We start from the raw sequence: 15,738 nt of genomic DNA on the forward strand, positions 1-15,738 counted from the left end.
TGCATGAAATCTTTTCCACCGCGCCCAGCTGCCTATGACTTTCGTTGGCTCCCTATGCAGATCGGTTGAAAAAGGGTATAAATGGACGCTGTTCACGTATCGATGCGGTCTTATCATATCTTACGTTGATTGATGAGGCTGCAGATCTCATTGCTCAACACGAATGCCCTCCGACTTGCAATAACTTTTTCGCCAGCATGTTCACGAAGGAAGACTGCTCCAATATTCAATCGCACCAGACAATGACTATGACTACATGAGCCCAATAAACGTTACTGTTGATGTCGATGCGTCATTGATTAATAATTTAAAATTAAATACTTCATGTGGTGCTGACAGCGTTAATTCAAAATTGTTAAACATACCGTTGCTCATTCCATATATTTAGGCAATCACTTTCAACAGGATTGATACCATACGAGTGGAAAATTGGAAAAGTTATTCCAATTTTCAAATCTGGTGACCGAACTGACGTTGCTAACTATCGCCCAATATCGCTGGCATGTATATCTTGCAAGCTTCTCGAACACATCATTGCATACAACGTGGCACTACATTTAGAAGGCCATGGTTTCTTCTTTTCAAAACACGAGTTCAGAAAGGGTCATCTGCTGAGACACAACTACTCGAGTTTACTAACGACGTGCTTCACGGTATGGGCGAAAATCTTCAAATCGACTGCATATTCCTCGACTGTGCTAAAGTCTTCGACAGTGTTTAATAGCAAAACTCTCGTCGATGCACCTAGGTTCATTTACAAATAATTGAATAAGAAACTTTTTGTCACTTCGTTAAGAAGTTATTTATTTATTTATTCAAGGTACCTACAGCGCCTTGAGAGGCATTATTGTAGGGGGGGGGGGTAAGTACATTAACAGTAAAATTCGATACAGCACAAGAGAACAAAACAGAAAGAAAAGTTACAGAAAATTGTTAAGAACTTCCCAAAAAATAAAAGCATTCTGATTGCACCCGACACGCAGAACCAACATTGACAACAGCATAATCAGATTATTGCATGGTCAATTGCGGCCTGGAAATTCTCGCTCTCAAACACTTCATTAGGCAGCAGGTTCCAGTCAATTATTGTGTTGGGAAAAAATGATTATTTAAATGTATTAATCCGGCAGTTATACCCTCTAATTTTCATGGTATTGTCCCTTCTACTCGAAACGTAGTGAGGTTGCCTTAAATAGAGGCTTTTATTAATTCCTGTTTTACTATTGTAAATGTCGTACAAAAACTTTATTCTAAAAACTTTTCTTCGGTAGGATAATAACCTCCAACCAAGAGCTTCCCGAAGTTCAGAACTTCTGGCCTTAAAATTATAATTCCAAGTTACGATCCTTGCTGCCCGCTTCTGAACTCGTTCTAGCTTGTCTTTTAAAATATTTGTGAACGGGTCCCAACACACGCATCCAAATTCGAGAATTGGCCTGACATTCGTAACGTACAATGTTTCTTTTAGGCGTGGAGTTGTATGTTTGAAGTTTCATTTAAGAAGGTTGAGAACGCGGGAAGCTTTGGCAGTTATCGCGTCGACGTGTGCGGTCCAATCCAACTTCGCTGTAAATGTGATACCGAGATACTTTACTCGGTCCTTTGTCTGTACAACAGATTGATTTAGATTATAGTTGCCCCATATCTTCTTTTTTTTTGTTTGTGAACTGCATGAGGTAACATTTACTGGTGTTGAGAGTCATTTACCATTTGTCATACCACGCACATACCTTGTCAAGGTCAGACTGTAACATAATGGTATCATTTGCGCACGTGACAGAACGGTTGTGAGGATCTGAGAGATTGCAGGTCTTATTTTAAACAAACACAAAAGTACAAACAATAAACGAGGCGGCTTTTATCGGAAAGGAAACCAATTTCAGTATGAGAGCGAAGAAAAGGAAAGGGACAAGAGAGCAAGGCAGCAACACACGGGAAAAACACACGGGGGAACAGAACAAAGTGCTTACGAAAAATGCAGGAAAAAGAGTCAAAGAGGAAAGTTCACACTACTTGTCTTATTCGAGCAACGAGCGGGGAGGACTGGCTGGGTGTCAGGCAGTCAGGGAGTCTCTGGGTGTTCCAATGTCGATGCAACGCTACCGCAGCGTCGGCGTCTGTGGGCTCCCAGCACGGTTCCTAGGTCTGGTATCCCGGAAAAGTCACGTAGGCGCCAGAAGCGGCCCGTGTGGAGCGGCTGACGGATGGACGGAGAAGAGTAGCGCCTGGGCCTGGTGGTTGAGGCTCTCGACGATGGAAGTCCAGGTCTGGTGGCCCGGACGTCTGCGGCTAAGGCCCAAGCCCGGAACTCGGGGAGCCAGCAGAACTCGTCCACGTCCGTCGCCCACCGCGCTCTTCTCTTCTCTGCCCCGTAATCCTCTTCGACCTGCCCCGCGTTCCCCTCCGCACGCGCTCCTCGTGCTTTGTCTTCTTCTCCTCACGAACGCCGCTGGGTGGCGCTATCTCCTTACAGAAGGCCCCCCCCCCCCTCTTCGGAAGTTTTTTCCAAGGGAAAGAACTCAACTTCAGGAGAGCGACACCAGACACCGCACCACAGCGCGCACACTACACACCACACACAATACGACGGTCGTCAATGTTCGAAGCGTTCACAGACCTTCGCACACACAGCACAGAGAGCACATGGAAAGTCAACGTAAAGCGTCCATAGAGGGCGAAGAAACACGGAAAGCATAAAAAGTAGATAGCCGACACTCAAAAACAAACATGAACAAACAAAAACAATTCCAACAACAGGTGTGGGCTACATTCTTCCGTATTCCATTGTTCACATCAAACCACTTCACCGTCGCAAGAACTTTTTCGGCTAGTACTTCCGTTTTCCTTTGTGAAACCGTTTTCTCCAAACCGACCTCGGTTTCCACCATGATTTTACATGTTCCCGTCCTACGATGTTATTCACTCTGTTCTCCCTTGCCTTCGACACAGTCTGCTGACACATATCACACGATCTGACATAACTCTTAATGTCAGCCTGTACACCGGGCCAGTAAAACTCACTGAACACCCTAGCTATTGTTTGCCGTATTCCATGATGGCCGGATAATGCACTCTTATGTGCCAACTTAAGAACTTGCGTGCGTAAGCCCTTCGGTACCACCGCTTGCTCAACGACTTGGCCGGGACACACTTGGTACGACCGGAAAAGAACACCGTCATCTGTATCAAAGGAGTGGGCGGTCTGTCCCTTGCCATGAAATATTTGCCCCAACTTCCTGCGACACACCTCTAAGTTCGGGTCTTCTTCCTGTTTGAGGCGAAACTCCGGCCGTGACAAGTGGAGTGTGTTCAGAGTGGGGCTTTTACTACTCTCTGAAACCTTTGCTGTCACCATAAGGGAAGGAACATCGACCGCACCCGTCATGGCAAGGGAAACTGCCTGATCAGTGAGAACTGGCGGGTCAACCGGGAATGGAGGTTTAGCCCCGGGGACATTGCCTATTATAATGTCGTATAAGGGTGGTGCTGGTGGTGGTAAAAACTTTTAATTTCTGAAATAGAGTTTGGGAGCCACAGAGTGGCCACGCTACATGGTCGGCGTCCCTAGTCCGGGACACCGCATGACAATGCCCCGTCTCTAGCCCGTTTCACCAGAGCCCTTTGGGACTCAAGCGAGGAGCAGTTGAGAAGGGCAGTCTCCCATGCCTCTCTGGAAGGGGTAGGGGAAGGGGGGAGGTGGGGATTTTGAGTACATGCCCACACCATGTGGAAGATATCACAGGTCTCCCCACAGTGTGGGCATCGCCCATCCGTGTTAGGATCGTAATGCTTTAAGATTGCAGGACAGAGTAGAGTACCTGTCTGCAGGCGCCTTAAAGTTCGCTCCTCCGTCTTATTCAGCCCCTTTGCAGGGGCCGGGAAAAGGCGGTGGATGTCGCTATAATGCGTTATAATTTCCTTGAATCGCAGCAGCGGCTGGTTAGTCTCCGAGCCAGAAGAGCTGGGATGAGGAGCCCGGTGAGTAAGCGCTCGGGCAGCCGCGTCAGCGGCCTCATTACCTCGTAAGCCCTGGTGGCCAGGAGCCCAAATGATTCTTTTGGGTGTTGGATCAGTGGCAGTCCGTCTTAGAATGCAAGCAGCTAAGGGGGAGATCTCCCCTGCCAAGTAATGATCACATGCTTTTCGGGAGTCCGTAATGATGATTCTCGAATTGGCGTGGGCGGCAGCAAGCGCTATCGCTACTTCCTCGGCTCGCATTGAATTCGGGGTTCGAAAAGAGAGTGTGTAGACAAGCAGCGCGCGATGGCCTTACCCGAGAAGTATGGAGAAGAAATCACCACCTCCGCTTCCGGAACTTCTACACGGGTCCCATAGGCCAAGAATAATGTAGCCTTTTTCCCTGTTAGTGCCGCTGGCGGTACAAGAGACTCACGCACAACAATACCGGTGCTGCCCGTATCCCGTAATACCGAACCAGGCTGGCCGAACACCTCACCGTGCCCCACGGGCATAGCAGTTTCCACCGGGTTGGAAGGACAGACCATCTCCCCCAACTGGCCCTCTACGCGCGTTACCTCTGCAGGGTTATCGGGATGTGAATACCGAGGTGTCATGCAACAGGAGGACTCCTCACGGTCTCCCGGCCTCTTAGCTTTGCACGACTGGGCATCATGTCCTACCTCGCGGCACCAGGTGCAATACGATTGCTTCGGCTTCGTCCGACAATCCGCCGCCTTGTGCCCAGTCTTTTCGCAAAGAAAACACCGCAGGCGAGATTGTGAACCTGAAACCTCGTCCTTGGCTTTATTCATCGTATGCTCCCCCTGTTCTTTGAAGAACAACAAGTTATTTTGCCGCTGTGCTTCAAGAAAATGATCGGCAGCCTCCGCCAGCTTGGCAACTGTCTTGCCCTCCCGCTCACGTAAGAAAAGGGCTAAACGAGAATGACAGTTGTTCAGAAATTGTTCGCTCACGACCATCTCGCGAACCACCTCAAAAGTGCGGCCTTCTCCCCGCATCTCGACCCAATGGTCAAAGAAGCTAAACAACCTGGCAGCATATTGCGAGGCCGTTTCTCCATCCTGGGGCTTGCTCTGGCGAAACTTCTCTCGGTACCCTTCCGCGGTGAACCTAAACCTCTCAAGCAAGGCAAGCTTCGCTTTATCATAATCCACGGAATCCTCAGGCGAGAGCCGACCGAAGACCCTAAGTGCTTCGCCGCCAAGGCACAAGCTCAACGCCGTTGCCCACTTTTCTTTTGGCCAACCCTGCCCCGTGGCCACATGCTCAAACCTCTTTAAGTAGGCATCGAGGTCATCCCGCGCTTCATTGAACTGTGGTATGAGGCTGTGCGGGTTAATGGAGCTGGTCGATGAGACGCTACGCTCTCCACGGTCACTCGGAGGATTTGCGCCATCCTCCTTGAGCCTTATTTGTAGCTGCAAGTTCTGCGCCTCTAACTCCAATTTCTGTTTCTCCGTCTCTAAATTCCGTGCCTCTATCTCCAAATTCCGTGCCTCTAACTCCAGCTTCTGCTTCGCAGCTTCACGCTCAGCGGCTCTCTCTTCCCGTGCCTTACGAAGCTCGTCCTCCACCCACGCTCGTAACTCCGCGCCGCACAAGCCCATGCGCTCGCCTAAAGCAACCAAATCTGAAGCGCTCATATTGTTCCTAAATTAACACAACAGGCAAATAAATAAAAACCGACCTCGTCCTGTCGTAGTGGACGCCAAATTTGTGAGGATCTGAGAGATTGCAGGTCTTATTTTAAACAAACACAAAAGTACAAACAATAAACGAGGCGGCTTTTATCGGAAAGGAAACCAATTTCAGTATGAGAGCGAAGAAAAGGAAAGGGACAAGAGAGCAAGGCAGCAACACACGGGAAAAACACACGGGGGAACAGAACAAAGTGCTTACGAAAAATGCAGGAAAAAGAGTCAAAGAGGAAAGTTCACACTACTTGTCTTATTCGAGCAACGAGCGGGGAGGACTGGCTGGGTGTCAGGCAGTCAGGGAGTCTCTGGGTGTTCCAATGTCGATGCAACGCTACCGCAGCGTCGGCGTCTGTGGGCTCCCAGCACGGTTCCTAGGTCTGGTATCCCGGAAAAGTCACGTAGGCGCCGGAAGCGGCCCGTGTGGAGCGGCTGACGGATGGACGGAGAAGAGTAGCGCCTGGGCCAGGTGGTTGAGGCTCTCGACGATGGAAGTCCAGGTCTGGTGGCCCGGACGTCTGCGGCTAAGGCCCAAGCCCGGAACTCGGGGAGCCAGCAGAACTCGTCCACGTCCGTCGCCCACCGCGCTCTTCTCTTCTCTGCCCCGTAATGCTCTTCGACCTGCCCCGCGTTCCCCTCCGCACGCGCTCCTCGTGCTTTGTCTTCTTCTCCTCACGAACGCCGCTGGGTGGCGCTATCTCCTTACAACGGTAAACAACACAGTCGTCGGCGTACAGCCTAACACGGGAGCACAGATCAATCGGCAAATCATTTACAAAAACAAGAAATAACAAATGCCCAAGTACCGAGCCTTGCGGCACACCCGATAAAACCTTAACAGACTGCCAAGCGACACCGTTTATAAGTACCCGTTGTTGCCGTGCATACAAATAATCTTGGATCCATCCAAGAAGTCTAGAAGGTATACCTAAATATGATAACTTTGTTAAAAGCAAAGAATGCGAAACCACGTCAAAAGCCTTGAGGAAATAAAAAAAACTGCGTCTATTTGAACACCCTTATCTATACCTTCCGCGACATCATGAATGAACTCAGTGAGCTGAGTTGTACACGATAGGCCCGAACGGAAACCATGTTGAGCGGTAGTGAAGAAATCATTACCATTAAGGTTCTTTAAAACAGCGCAAAAGACAGGGACACAGATAGAAAAGACACACACAGCGCTGACTTACAACTAAATTTATTCATGGAAAATACATTTATATATACATAAGGCAAGATGCGCGAAGGCGGCAAACTGGTAAAATGCGCCAAAAAAAAATTGAAAAAACCTAATGACGTGTCGCGCGCTTTGCCAAGTACGCCCGTTCTTTATTAGATAGCGCAAGAGAAGGGGTGCTGACACAAAGGTCACCCAGAGCTGATATCGTTTGGGCCTCAATTATTTCCCTCGTGGTTCGGTCCTTGCTTCTTTTGAAATTTCGGCACCTATGAAACATGGGTTTACACACTTCCTGATTTTCTTTTGTGCATTCAGAACAGTGAAGCGTCAGGTTGCGGTCATTGGAGGTAGCCAAATCATTTTTATGTTCCCTTAATCTGTCGTGCCTTTCCAGAATTCTGCAGGAATATCGGTTGGGGCTTTTTTAGAACTTTTAACTTTTTATCTTAATTCAACTTTCGCGAAGTGGGAAGACAGCTTTTATCTCCAAAAAGAAGGAATTTGCATTGGTTCCTGCATTGCTACCATCCTTTGCGATTTACTTTTAGCCAAATATGACCGACTACTGCGCGATAGTTTTGAAGGAACCAATGTTTTTAAAGTTTTTAGATTTGTAGATGACTTTTTAGTGATTTTTAACATCAGCTCTGGTTTTTACGAGCATGATGTTTTTAATACACTCACCATTTTTCGTGAGGGTCTTAAACCACTAACTGTGACGCACGAACTTCCGGAAGATGGAAAAATTCGGTTTTTAGATCTAAAGATAGTATTTACTGACAACCACGTGTGTTGGGCATATGAACCCCGATCTAACAAGCCACTACTTCAATTTCAATCAGCGCATTCCAAACTGGTTAAGAGAGCTATTGTTAATTCATGTTTCAAGAACGCCCTGAAAAAATCTTGTGAGCACTTACAAGACTAGAGTTTCGCTCGGCAGTCGTTCAGGTTAACGTCAGCAGGCTACCTGAAGCATCTACAGATATCTGTCGCAGAGGCCTTGCTCAAGCACGAACAAAAAGGCGAACATAGCCCCGACACAGTGTCATCACGGAAGCAGAAAAAAACGGCAGTAATTCCCTATATGCATACATTCTCGCACAACTTAAAGAAGCTAGCGCAGCGTTCAAACGTTCGCGTAGCCTTTTCCGCCCCGTGTAAGCTCTCCAGCCTTAGTCGCATGAGTTGTCCCGTGACAAAGCCTATGGTTGCATGCAAGAAAAAGCATCAAAACAGGAATGTTGATTGTACTGAAGGGATAGTTTGTGAACTTCCGCTATCTTGTGGAAAAATATACGTCGGACAAACAGGGCGTTGCCTCAACGACAGATTAAGGGAACTGTTGTGTCCCCTTATTGCTTTTGTGTGTGTAACGACCACTCGCATCCTCCTCCTAACGACCACTCGCATCCTCCTCCTAACGACCACTTGCCCCTCGTCGCACGCTGTCGCCAGATGCCCCCCCATGGTGCGCCCCCGCATCCTCCTCCTGTTTTGGGAAGCCACTCCCTCCCGTGGACGCTTCTCCGCTCCCTCCTTTCTTCGGGCGGCCAGTTCGGCTCCTGCCTCGGTCGACGCTGGTCGCACCCTCATCGGCTTTAAATAAACGAAGTCTTAAAGTACCGTGTGCGTCTTTCGCTGCATTCAACACAGCGACCGGACACGACAGTGGCGACGAGAAAGTGGATTCGACCCGCGCTACGCAACGCTATTGACAAGCCATGGCTACGCGAGGGTTTCCCAATCAGATACCAGAGTTCAACGGCTCATCGTGGTCATCGTGGGTTGGACGCCTTCAGTTCTACTTTGAAGCTAACATCACAGACCCAGCCTTGAAGAGGGCCAACCTGCTGACGCTGTGCGGGGAGCAGACCTACGATACTGTCTGCGCCCTTATTCAGCCAAGCACACCAGCGGCAGTGTCTTACGACGACATCGTAAAAGCGCTGCAAAAGCACTACGACCCAAGGCCATCCGAGGTCTACAGCCGGGCTCGCTTCCAACGACGAGATCAACTGGGAGGAGAAACTGTGAGCGCCTACGTAGCCGCGCTCAAGAAGCTCGCTGCCGACTGCAATTTTGGAACGCTGTCGACAACAGCTACCGGGCAGGAGGGAGACGCAGCTTCTTCTGCTAACACCACCATGCTTCCCTTGGACGTGATGTTACGCGACAGATTTGTGTGCGGACTGAGTGACGAGTCACTGCAGCAGCGCCTGTTCGCTGAGAAGGACCTCACATTCAGCAAAGCTTACGACATCGCCGTTCGAGCGGAGAGCGCCGGTCACCAGCAGAGAGGGATTCGCCGGAACACCGAGCCGGTACACCAGACAAGCAACCAGGTGCGCAAGCCTTCTGTTGTTGTAAAATCGGTCAAAAAGGCACAACGCTGCTGGCGGTGTGACGACCAACACAACCCCCAGGGATGTCGATTCCAGTCAGCCACGTGTAATTTTTGCCACAAGCGAGGGCATATCGAAAGAGCATGCATTACGAAACGGAGACTTGCCAAGATAAAGTCACCTTCCCAGCCTAATCACAGCGTCAACGCCTCAGAGAATACGCCGCTATCTGATCTCCATGGAACAACATCAGCAACACCATCTGTGTTGTACGACCTGAACACCATGAATCTCGGCACGCGACCGAAGATTTTTACAGAAGTAAGCGTACATCACCAGCTGATTAAGTCCGAGGTGGACTCCGGCGCAGCCTGTACTCTGATCAGTGAGGACACGTTCCGAACGTCATGGCCATCTGACGCACCCGCCCTGCAACAAGACGACACGCACCTGCGAACGTGGTCAGGACAGAATCTGCCACTATTGGGCTCTGCCAACGTGCAGGTTAACTACAACGGCCAGACCCATACGCTACCTCTGCTTGTTGTGAAGGGCACAGGATCAAGCCTTCTAGGGAGAAACTGGTTTTCTCCACTAGGCGTGATGATATGCGGCATACACCAGACGCCGAGCCAGAACATGGTTGAGCAACTGCAAGAGAAATACGAAAGAGTATTCTCGGAAGAGATTCCAGGAAACGAAGGGCCCCCGGTCACACTGGAGTTGTTGGACAACGCGCAACCCAAATTTCTGAAGGCCAGGCCGGTGCCGTTTGCTCTCCGAGATTCAGTTGAAAAAGAGTTGGACAAACTGGAGCAGCAAGGTGTCATCGAGCCGACGCAGCATTCCATCAAACTCTCAGCGTACGACTACGCTCTGGTCTACCGCAATGGGAGTAAACATCAAAACGCCGATGCGCTAAGCCGTCTGCCACTAGACGCAACTGTTGACGAACCATTTCCACCAGGAGACGTTCTGATGTTCGAAGCACTGCCAGAACCTCCGCTTACAGCAGGCACAGTTGCAGCATCTACGCAGAAGTGCGCAGCTCTCCGGCTAGTTTACACAGCTGTTCAACAAGGCAACGTGCATAAACTCAAAGGGGACAACTTCGACGCTTACCGCAGGTGAGCTACAGAGTTGAGCACCCATCGCGGCTGCATCATATTTGGGTCCCGAGTTGTGATGCCGAGAGAACTACGCGCACAAGCTATGTCTCTCATCCACGCCGGACATCGGGGCATCGTTGCAATGAAAAAGTGTGCCAGAAGCTACATGTGGTGGCCTGGCATTGACAACGACATCGAAACAGTGGTGCGAGAATGCAAGCCTTGCCAGAGCAGCCGGAGCGCCCCGCCGAAAGCTCCTGTCCCAGAATGGGAAAAGCCAGACACACCATGGCACACACTGCACATTGATTTTGCAGGACCAATTGAGGGCTGCACTTTCCTTGTGGTCGTAGATGCCTACACAAAGTGGCTTGAGATAAGGCAAATGGGACAGACGACTTCGGCAGCAGTCATTGACAACCTCCGATCACTATTTGCAACGTTCGGCCTGCCGCGCAAGGTAGTGTCGGACAACGGAACACCGTTTGTGTCTGCGGAGATCCTCAAGTTTTATCGCGACAACGGGATCTCATCAGTTACATCGGCCCCCTACCACCCAGCGACAAACGGACAAGCCGAGCGCTACGTAGCCGAGCTAAAACGCGCCCTTGAAAGAGATCAGACAGGCTCGCTGCAGCGCCGCCTTGCGCGCTTTCTCTTCAAGCAGCCCACGACGGTTCAGAGCACAACAGGCGAGACCCCCTCGAAAATGATGTTCGAGCGTGAAATGCGAACCCAGCTCACAGCCATCCTCCCCGAGCCAAAGGCAGAGACGTTCCGGGAAGAAAAAGCAATTCCGCGCTGCGGCACGCTTAATGAGGGGCAGCGCGTCCTCGCCCGACAGTTTCTGAAAAAGCCACGCTGGGAGGAAGCTACAATTGTCAGACGCATAGGCCTGCGCTCTTGGCTCGTCAACATACATGGCACAGTAGCACGCCGACATCTCAACCAGCTGCGTAGATTTACGACGCCGTCTGAGAGCTGTCCGCCAGCGGAGAGAACACGTGCACCATCTTCCCACATAGCCTGGCACCTCTTCCCGGAAGAAGAGACTTCGCCCAGGACAGACCTAGGAGACACAGCGAACAACAGCCAGCCTACAAGTGTTTCTCCCCCGAGCGCACAAAGCCAGCGCGCCTCCACGCGTGAGCGCCGACCCCCTGCACGATACCAGGCAACTTTCTAAGGGGGAAGGAAGTGTTGTGTCCCCGTATTGCTTTTGTGTGTGTAACGACCACTCGCATCCTCCTCCTAACGACCACTCGCATCCTCCTCCTAACGACCACTTGCCCCTCGTCGCACGCTGTCGCCAGATGCCCCCCCATGGTGCGCCCCCGCATCCTCCTCCTGTTTTGGGAAGCCACTCCCTCCCGTGGACGCTTCTCCGCTCCCTCCTTTCTTCGGGCGGCCAGTTCGGTTCCTGCCTCGGTCGACGCTGGTCGCACCCTCATCGGCTTTAAATAAACGAAGTCTTAAAGTACCGTGTGCGTCTTTCGCTGCATTCAACACAGCGACCGGACACGACAGGAACATAAAAATGATTTGGCTACCTCCAATGACCGCAACCTGCTGCTTCACTGCTCTGAATGCACAAAAGAAAATCGGGAAGTGTGTAAACCCATGTTTCATAGGTGCCGAACTTTCAAAAGAAGCAAGGACCGAACCACGAGGGAAATAATTGAGGCCCAAAGGATATCAGCTCTGGGTGACCTTTGTGTCAGCACCCCTTCTCTTGCGCTATCTGATAAAGAACGGGCGTACTTGGCAAAGCGCGCGACACGTCATTAGGTTTTTTTCAATTTTTTTTGGCGCATTTTACCAGTTTGCCCCCTTCGCGCATCTCGACTTATGTATATATAAATGTATTTTCGATGAATAAATTTAGTTGTAAGTCAGCGCTGTGTGTCTTTTCTATCTGTGTCCCTGTCTTTTGCGCTGTTTTAAAGAATCATGGTTCACCAACTAGCCTGCACGTCTACCCTTGTAAACCATTAAGGTGCTTCATAAGACCAGAATATATTATATGCTCCAGTATTTTACAAGAAACAGAGGTGAGGGACACCGGTCTGTAATTACATATATTTGCGCGATCACCATCTTTATGTATTGGCGTTACATTCGCAAGTTTCCAGTCATTTGGGAGTTAGTTTTTTATAATCCAGGGACTTATTGAATATTGTGACCAAAAATGGGGCTATTTCTATTGTACATAGCTTCAAAATATGATTTGATATATCGTCTGGGCCGTGAGCAGAATGGGAATTTAGATTAGACAGCATCGCCATCACACCCGTCTCAGTTATCATTACATCTTCCATTTCCGGCAAGTGTGGGAAATTTTGCGTGACTAGATTAAGATCTGCTTGATCACTTACAAATACTGAGTGAAAATACGCGTTAAAAATTTCAGCTTTACTCAAGTCGTCTCCTACAACGCTGTTATTGTGCACCAAAGACGGAATTCCAATGTTATCTTTTTTAGTATTTTTAATATGCTTCCACACTTTTTTTCCCCGGAACAGCGCGCACTAAGACACGGACAAGAAGGGAGACACGACACACACGAGCGCTGACTTTCAACTGGTGTTTATTGTTTGGAACGAGGCATATATACACAGTTCCAACATTCATCATTTCTCCCACAGACTAAAAAAGATAGCGAATAGAGCACGAGTTAAGGTTATATTTTCGGCTCCAGATAAGCTTGGGAAGATGTGCAAAATGGTTAATACTGATTTCGTTCCCCGAGATTGCGACATAAAGCATGAAAATCGATTCGTGTCATGTGAAGAAGGTGTAGTGTATGCCATTCCCTTGTCATGCGGCAAGCTGTATGTGGGTCAGACGGGGAGATGCCTCAATGAACGCCTGAAGGAGCACAATAATAACGTGCATAACACAGTAAAAGGGCATCTCGGGATTCATTGTAGAGACTGTGAAAACAAAACTTGCCACCCTGACTTCACTAGCACACGAATTTTAAGTAAACACAGTGACCAATTAACACGCGAAATAATCGAAGCAGCGCACATCGCCTGGTCTAAAGACGCATGCGTCAGTAGCCCCTCTTTATCGATCAGTTCAAAAGAATTGGCATTTTTAGTGAAAGGAAAATGATAATGTTGGTTGGTTGGTTTATGGGGTTTAACGTCCCAAAGCGACTAAGGCTATGAGAGACGCCGTAGTGGAGGGCTCCGGAAATTTCGACCACCTGGGGTTCTTTAACGTGCACTGACATCGCACAGTACACGGGCCTCGAATTTCTCCTCCAAAGAAATTCAACCGCCGCGGCCGGGATCGAACCCGCGTCTTTCGGGACAGCAGCCGAGCACCATAGCCACTGAGCCACCGCGGCGGCAAAATGATAATGTTGTTATCGTCCTTGTTCAGTGTGACATGCATGAATTGACTATAAATCTATGAATGGATGGTTGTTTTCCTTGTGTTGTTGGAACTGTGTATATATGCCTCGTTCCAAACAATAAACACCAGTTGAAAGTCAGCGCTCGTGTGTGTCGTGTCTCCCTTCTTGTCCGTGTCTTAGTGCGCGCTGTTCCGGTGAAAATGAGTTACCAACTTGCCCAAGCATCTGTTTTAACTTCCACACTTGTTTTGGATTAACTCTTACCTTTTCCGATAAAGAAGATAGGTAAAGACGCTTAGCACTTTTCAGTTCTGCCTTAAGCGAACACGTCAATAACTTCAGTTTTGTGAATAAGGAGGGGCTCTTAGTTTTACGATATTTCTTATACAGTGTGGCCTTTCTTCTAATGAATCTACGTAATTCTCTTGAAATCCAATGTTTGTCAGCGCGTAGTTTCCCTGATGCAGTCTTAGAAGGAACGTACGCTGTAATCAAATAGAGAAGCTTGTCCTTAAATGCGATCCACAAACCATCCACGTCACACGTTTCGCTATAACTAAGAAAGAAAGGGAAGTAATTTACTAAAGCATTCTTTACAGCATCGTAGTTCCCTCTCTCGTAGAGAAATATTTTTCTTGAACGCCCTTTTTGAAATTCGGGTTTCTTGCAAAAAACAGTGGCGGCAACAGCTCCGTGGTCGCTTATTCTCTGTGCCACTGTAACAGATTCAACTGTTCCATTTTGGTTGCTAAAAAGCAAATCTAAGACATTTGCACCAGTTGTGCATAAGCGAGTCGGAAAATTCACAAATTGAAAGAGCCCATAGTTCCGGTTCATCTCATAAAAGGCTGAGTGTAGCGCTGATCTACTTTGTTCAACAGGAAGCCGGTTGTTCCATACGACATCAGGCATGTTAAAATCGCCTCCCAGAATAATCATATCTGATGGTAAGCTTGACAGCGATCTCGATACACTGTGAAATATTTCCGGGTTGTTTGAACTAGGTGGCCTGTAGAGTGATATGACGGCAAGGCTCTCCCCATTTTACAAAATTATTTTGCACCACACAGATTCTGCACCATCATGAACACAGCTGACTGGTACACTTTGGATGTCGTCGCGTGCAAAAATAAACACTCCACCGCCATGCGCGTCTCGATCCTTTCGATATGCTATATAACACGAGGGAAAAACTTCAGAGCCTGTTATATTGTGGTCAAGCCAAGACTCAGTTCCGATAACAACATGAGCCTGTGTCACTCCTACTAAACTGGCAAAATCAGCAGTCTTGTTCCTAACACTCCGACAATTCACGATAAGAAAAGATAGCTGGGTCATAGAGTGCTTATTATGACGGGGATGGGTACATGATTGCTATTGCACAAATTCACGAACAGAATCAGTAGCGCTGTCAAAAATGTATGCTTTCCCATCAATTATTAGTTTATCGTACTTTAACGCATACTTAGCGTTCAGACCTCGGGCATACGCACTTAACCTGCTCCTTGACTGACGCACACTGGACGAGTAGTCTTCACTCACTGAGTAACCGGTATCCTTAAATTTAGATGCAACAGAAAGAACCCGCTGTTTGTCCTTAAACAAGTTAAGTTTAACAATGATTGCTCTCTTTTTGTTTTCAGCATACCTGCCTATTCTATGCGCTCTCTCAATTGAAGCGGGATCAATTTTAACACCCAGTTTTTCGTCGCAGATTGATATGACCTTAGCCTCCGAATCATTCCATGATTCTTTGTCCGTATCTGAAGCACCAAAAAAGAGCAAGTTATTTCTACGGGACCAGTTTTCCATGTAACCTTGTTTTGCTAGCACCGCATTTACAGCACTTGTCAGCTGGCTATGTTGGGATTTAAACTCATCCTTTTCAGCGTTGGCTGGCTGTTCAAGCAGACATTCAATTTTTGAAGATAACGTTCCGATTTTGTTTTAAATTATTTCTTGGTGTTCTCGCAGAGCTTCCAATTCTTTAAGAATATTTTCTTGAACTTCCAGAATTCGTGGTAGGCACTTCACGGCAGCAACAAGTTCACTACTCGTGTCC

General features: G+C 48.5%; 1 protein-coding gene across 1 annotated transcript in view; it reads left to right on the forward strand.

Annotated features, from left to right (window-relative positions):
• Positions 1 to 7,181, forward strand: part of LOC149367380 (pancreatic triacylglycerol lipase-like) — a 146,626-nt gene extending 139,445 nt beyond the window's left edge. The window contains exon 8 of the mRNA XM_089573758.1: positions 7,174 to 7,181. Coding sequence (XP_089429884.1) covers positions 7,174 to 7,181 — 8 coding nt within the window. The remainder of the gene's footprint in view (positions 1 to 7,173) is intronic.
• Positions 7,182 to 15,738: the final 8,557 nt, after the last annotated feature.

Source organism: Amblyomma mixtum, chromosome 1, assembly GCF_055824585.1.
Source record: "Amblyomma mixtum isolate Tamu chromosome 1, ASM5582458v1, whole genome shotgun sequence".
Taxonomy (NCBI): domain Eukaryota; kingdom Metazoa; phylum Arthropoda; class Arachnida; order Ixodida; family Ixodidae; genus Amblyomma; species Amblyomma mixtum.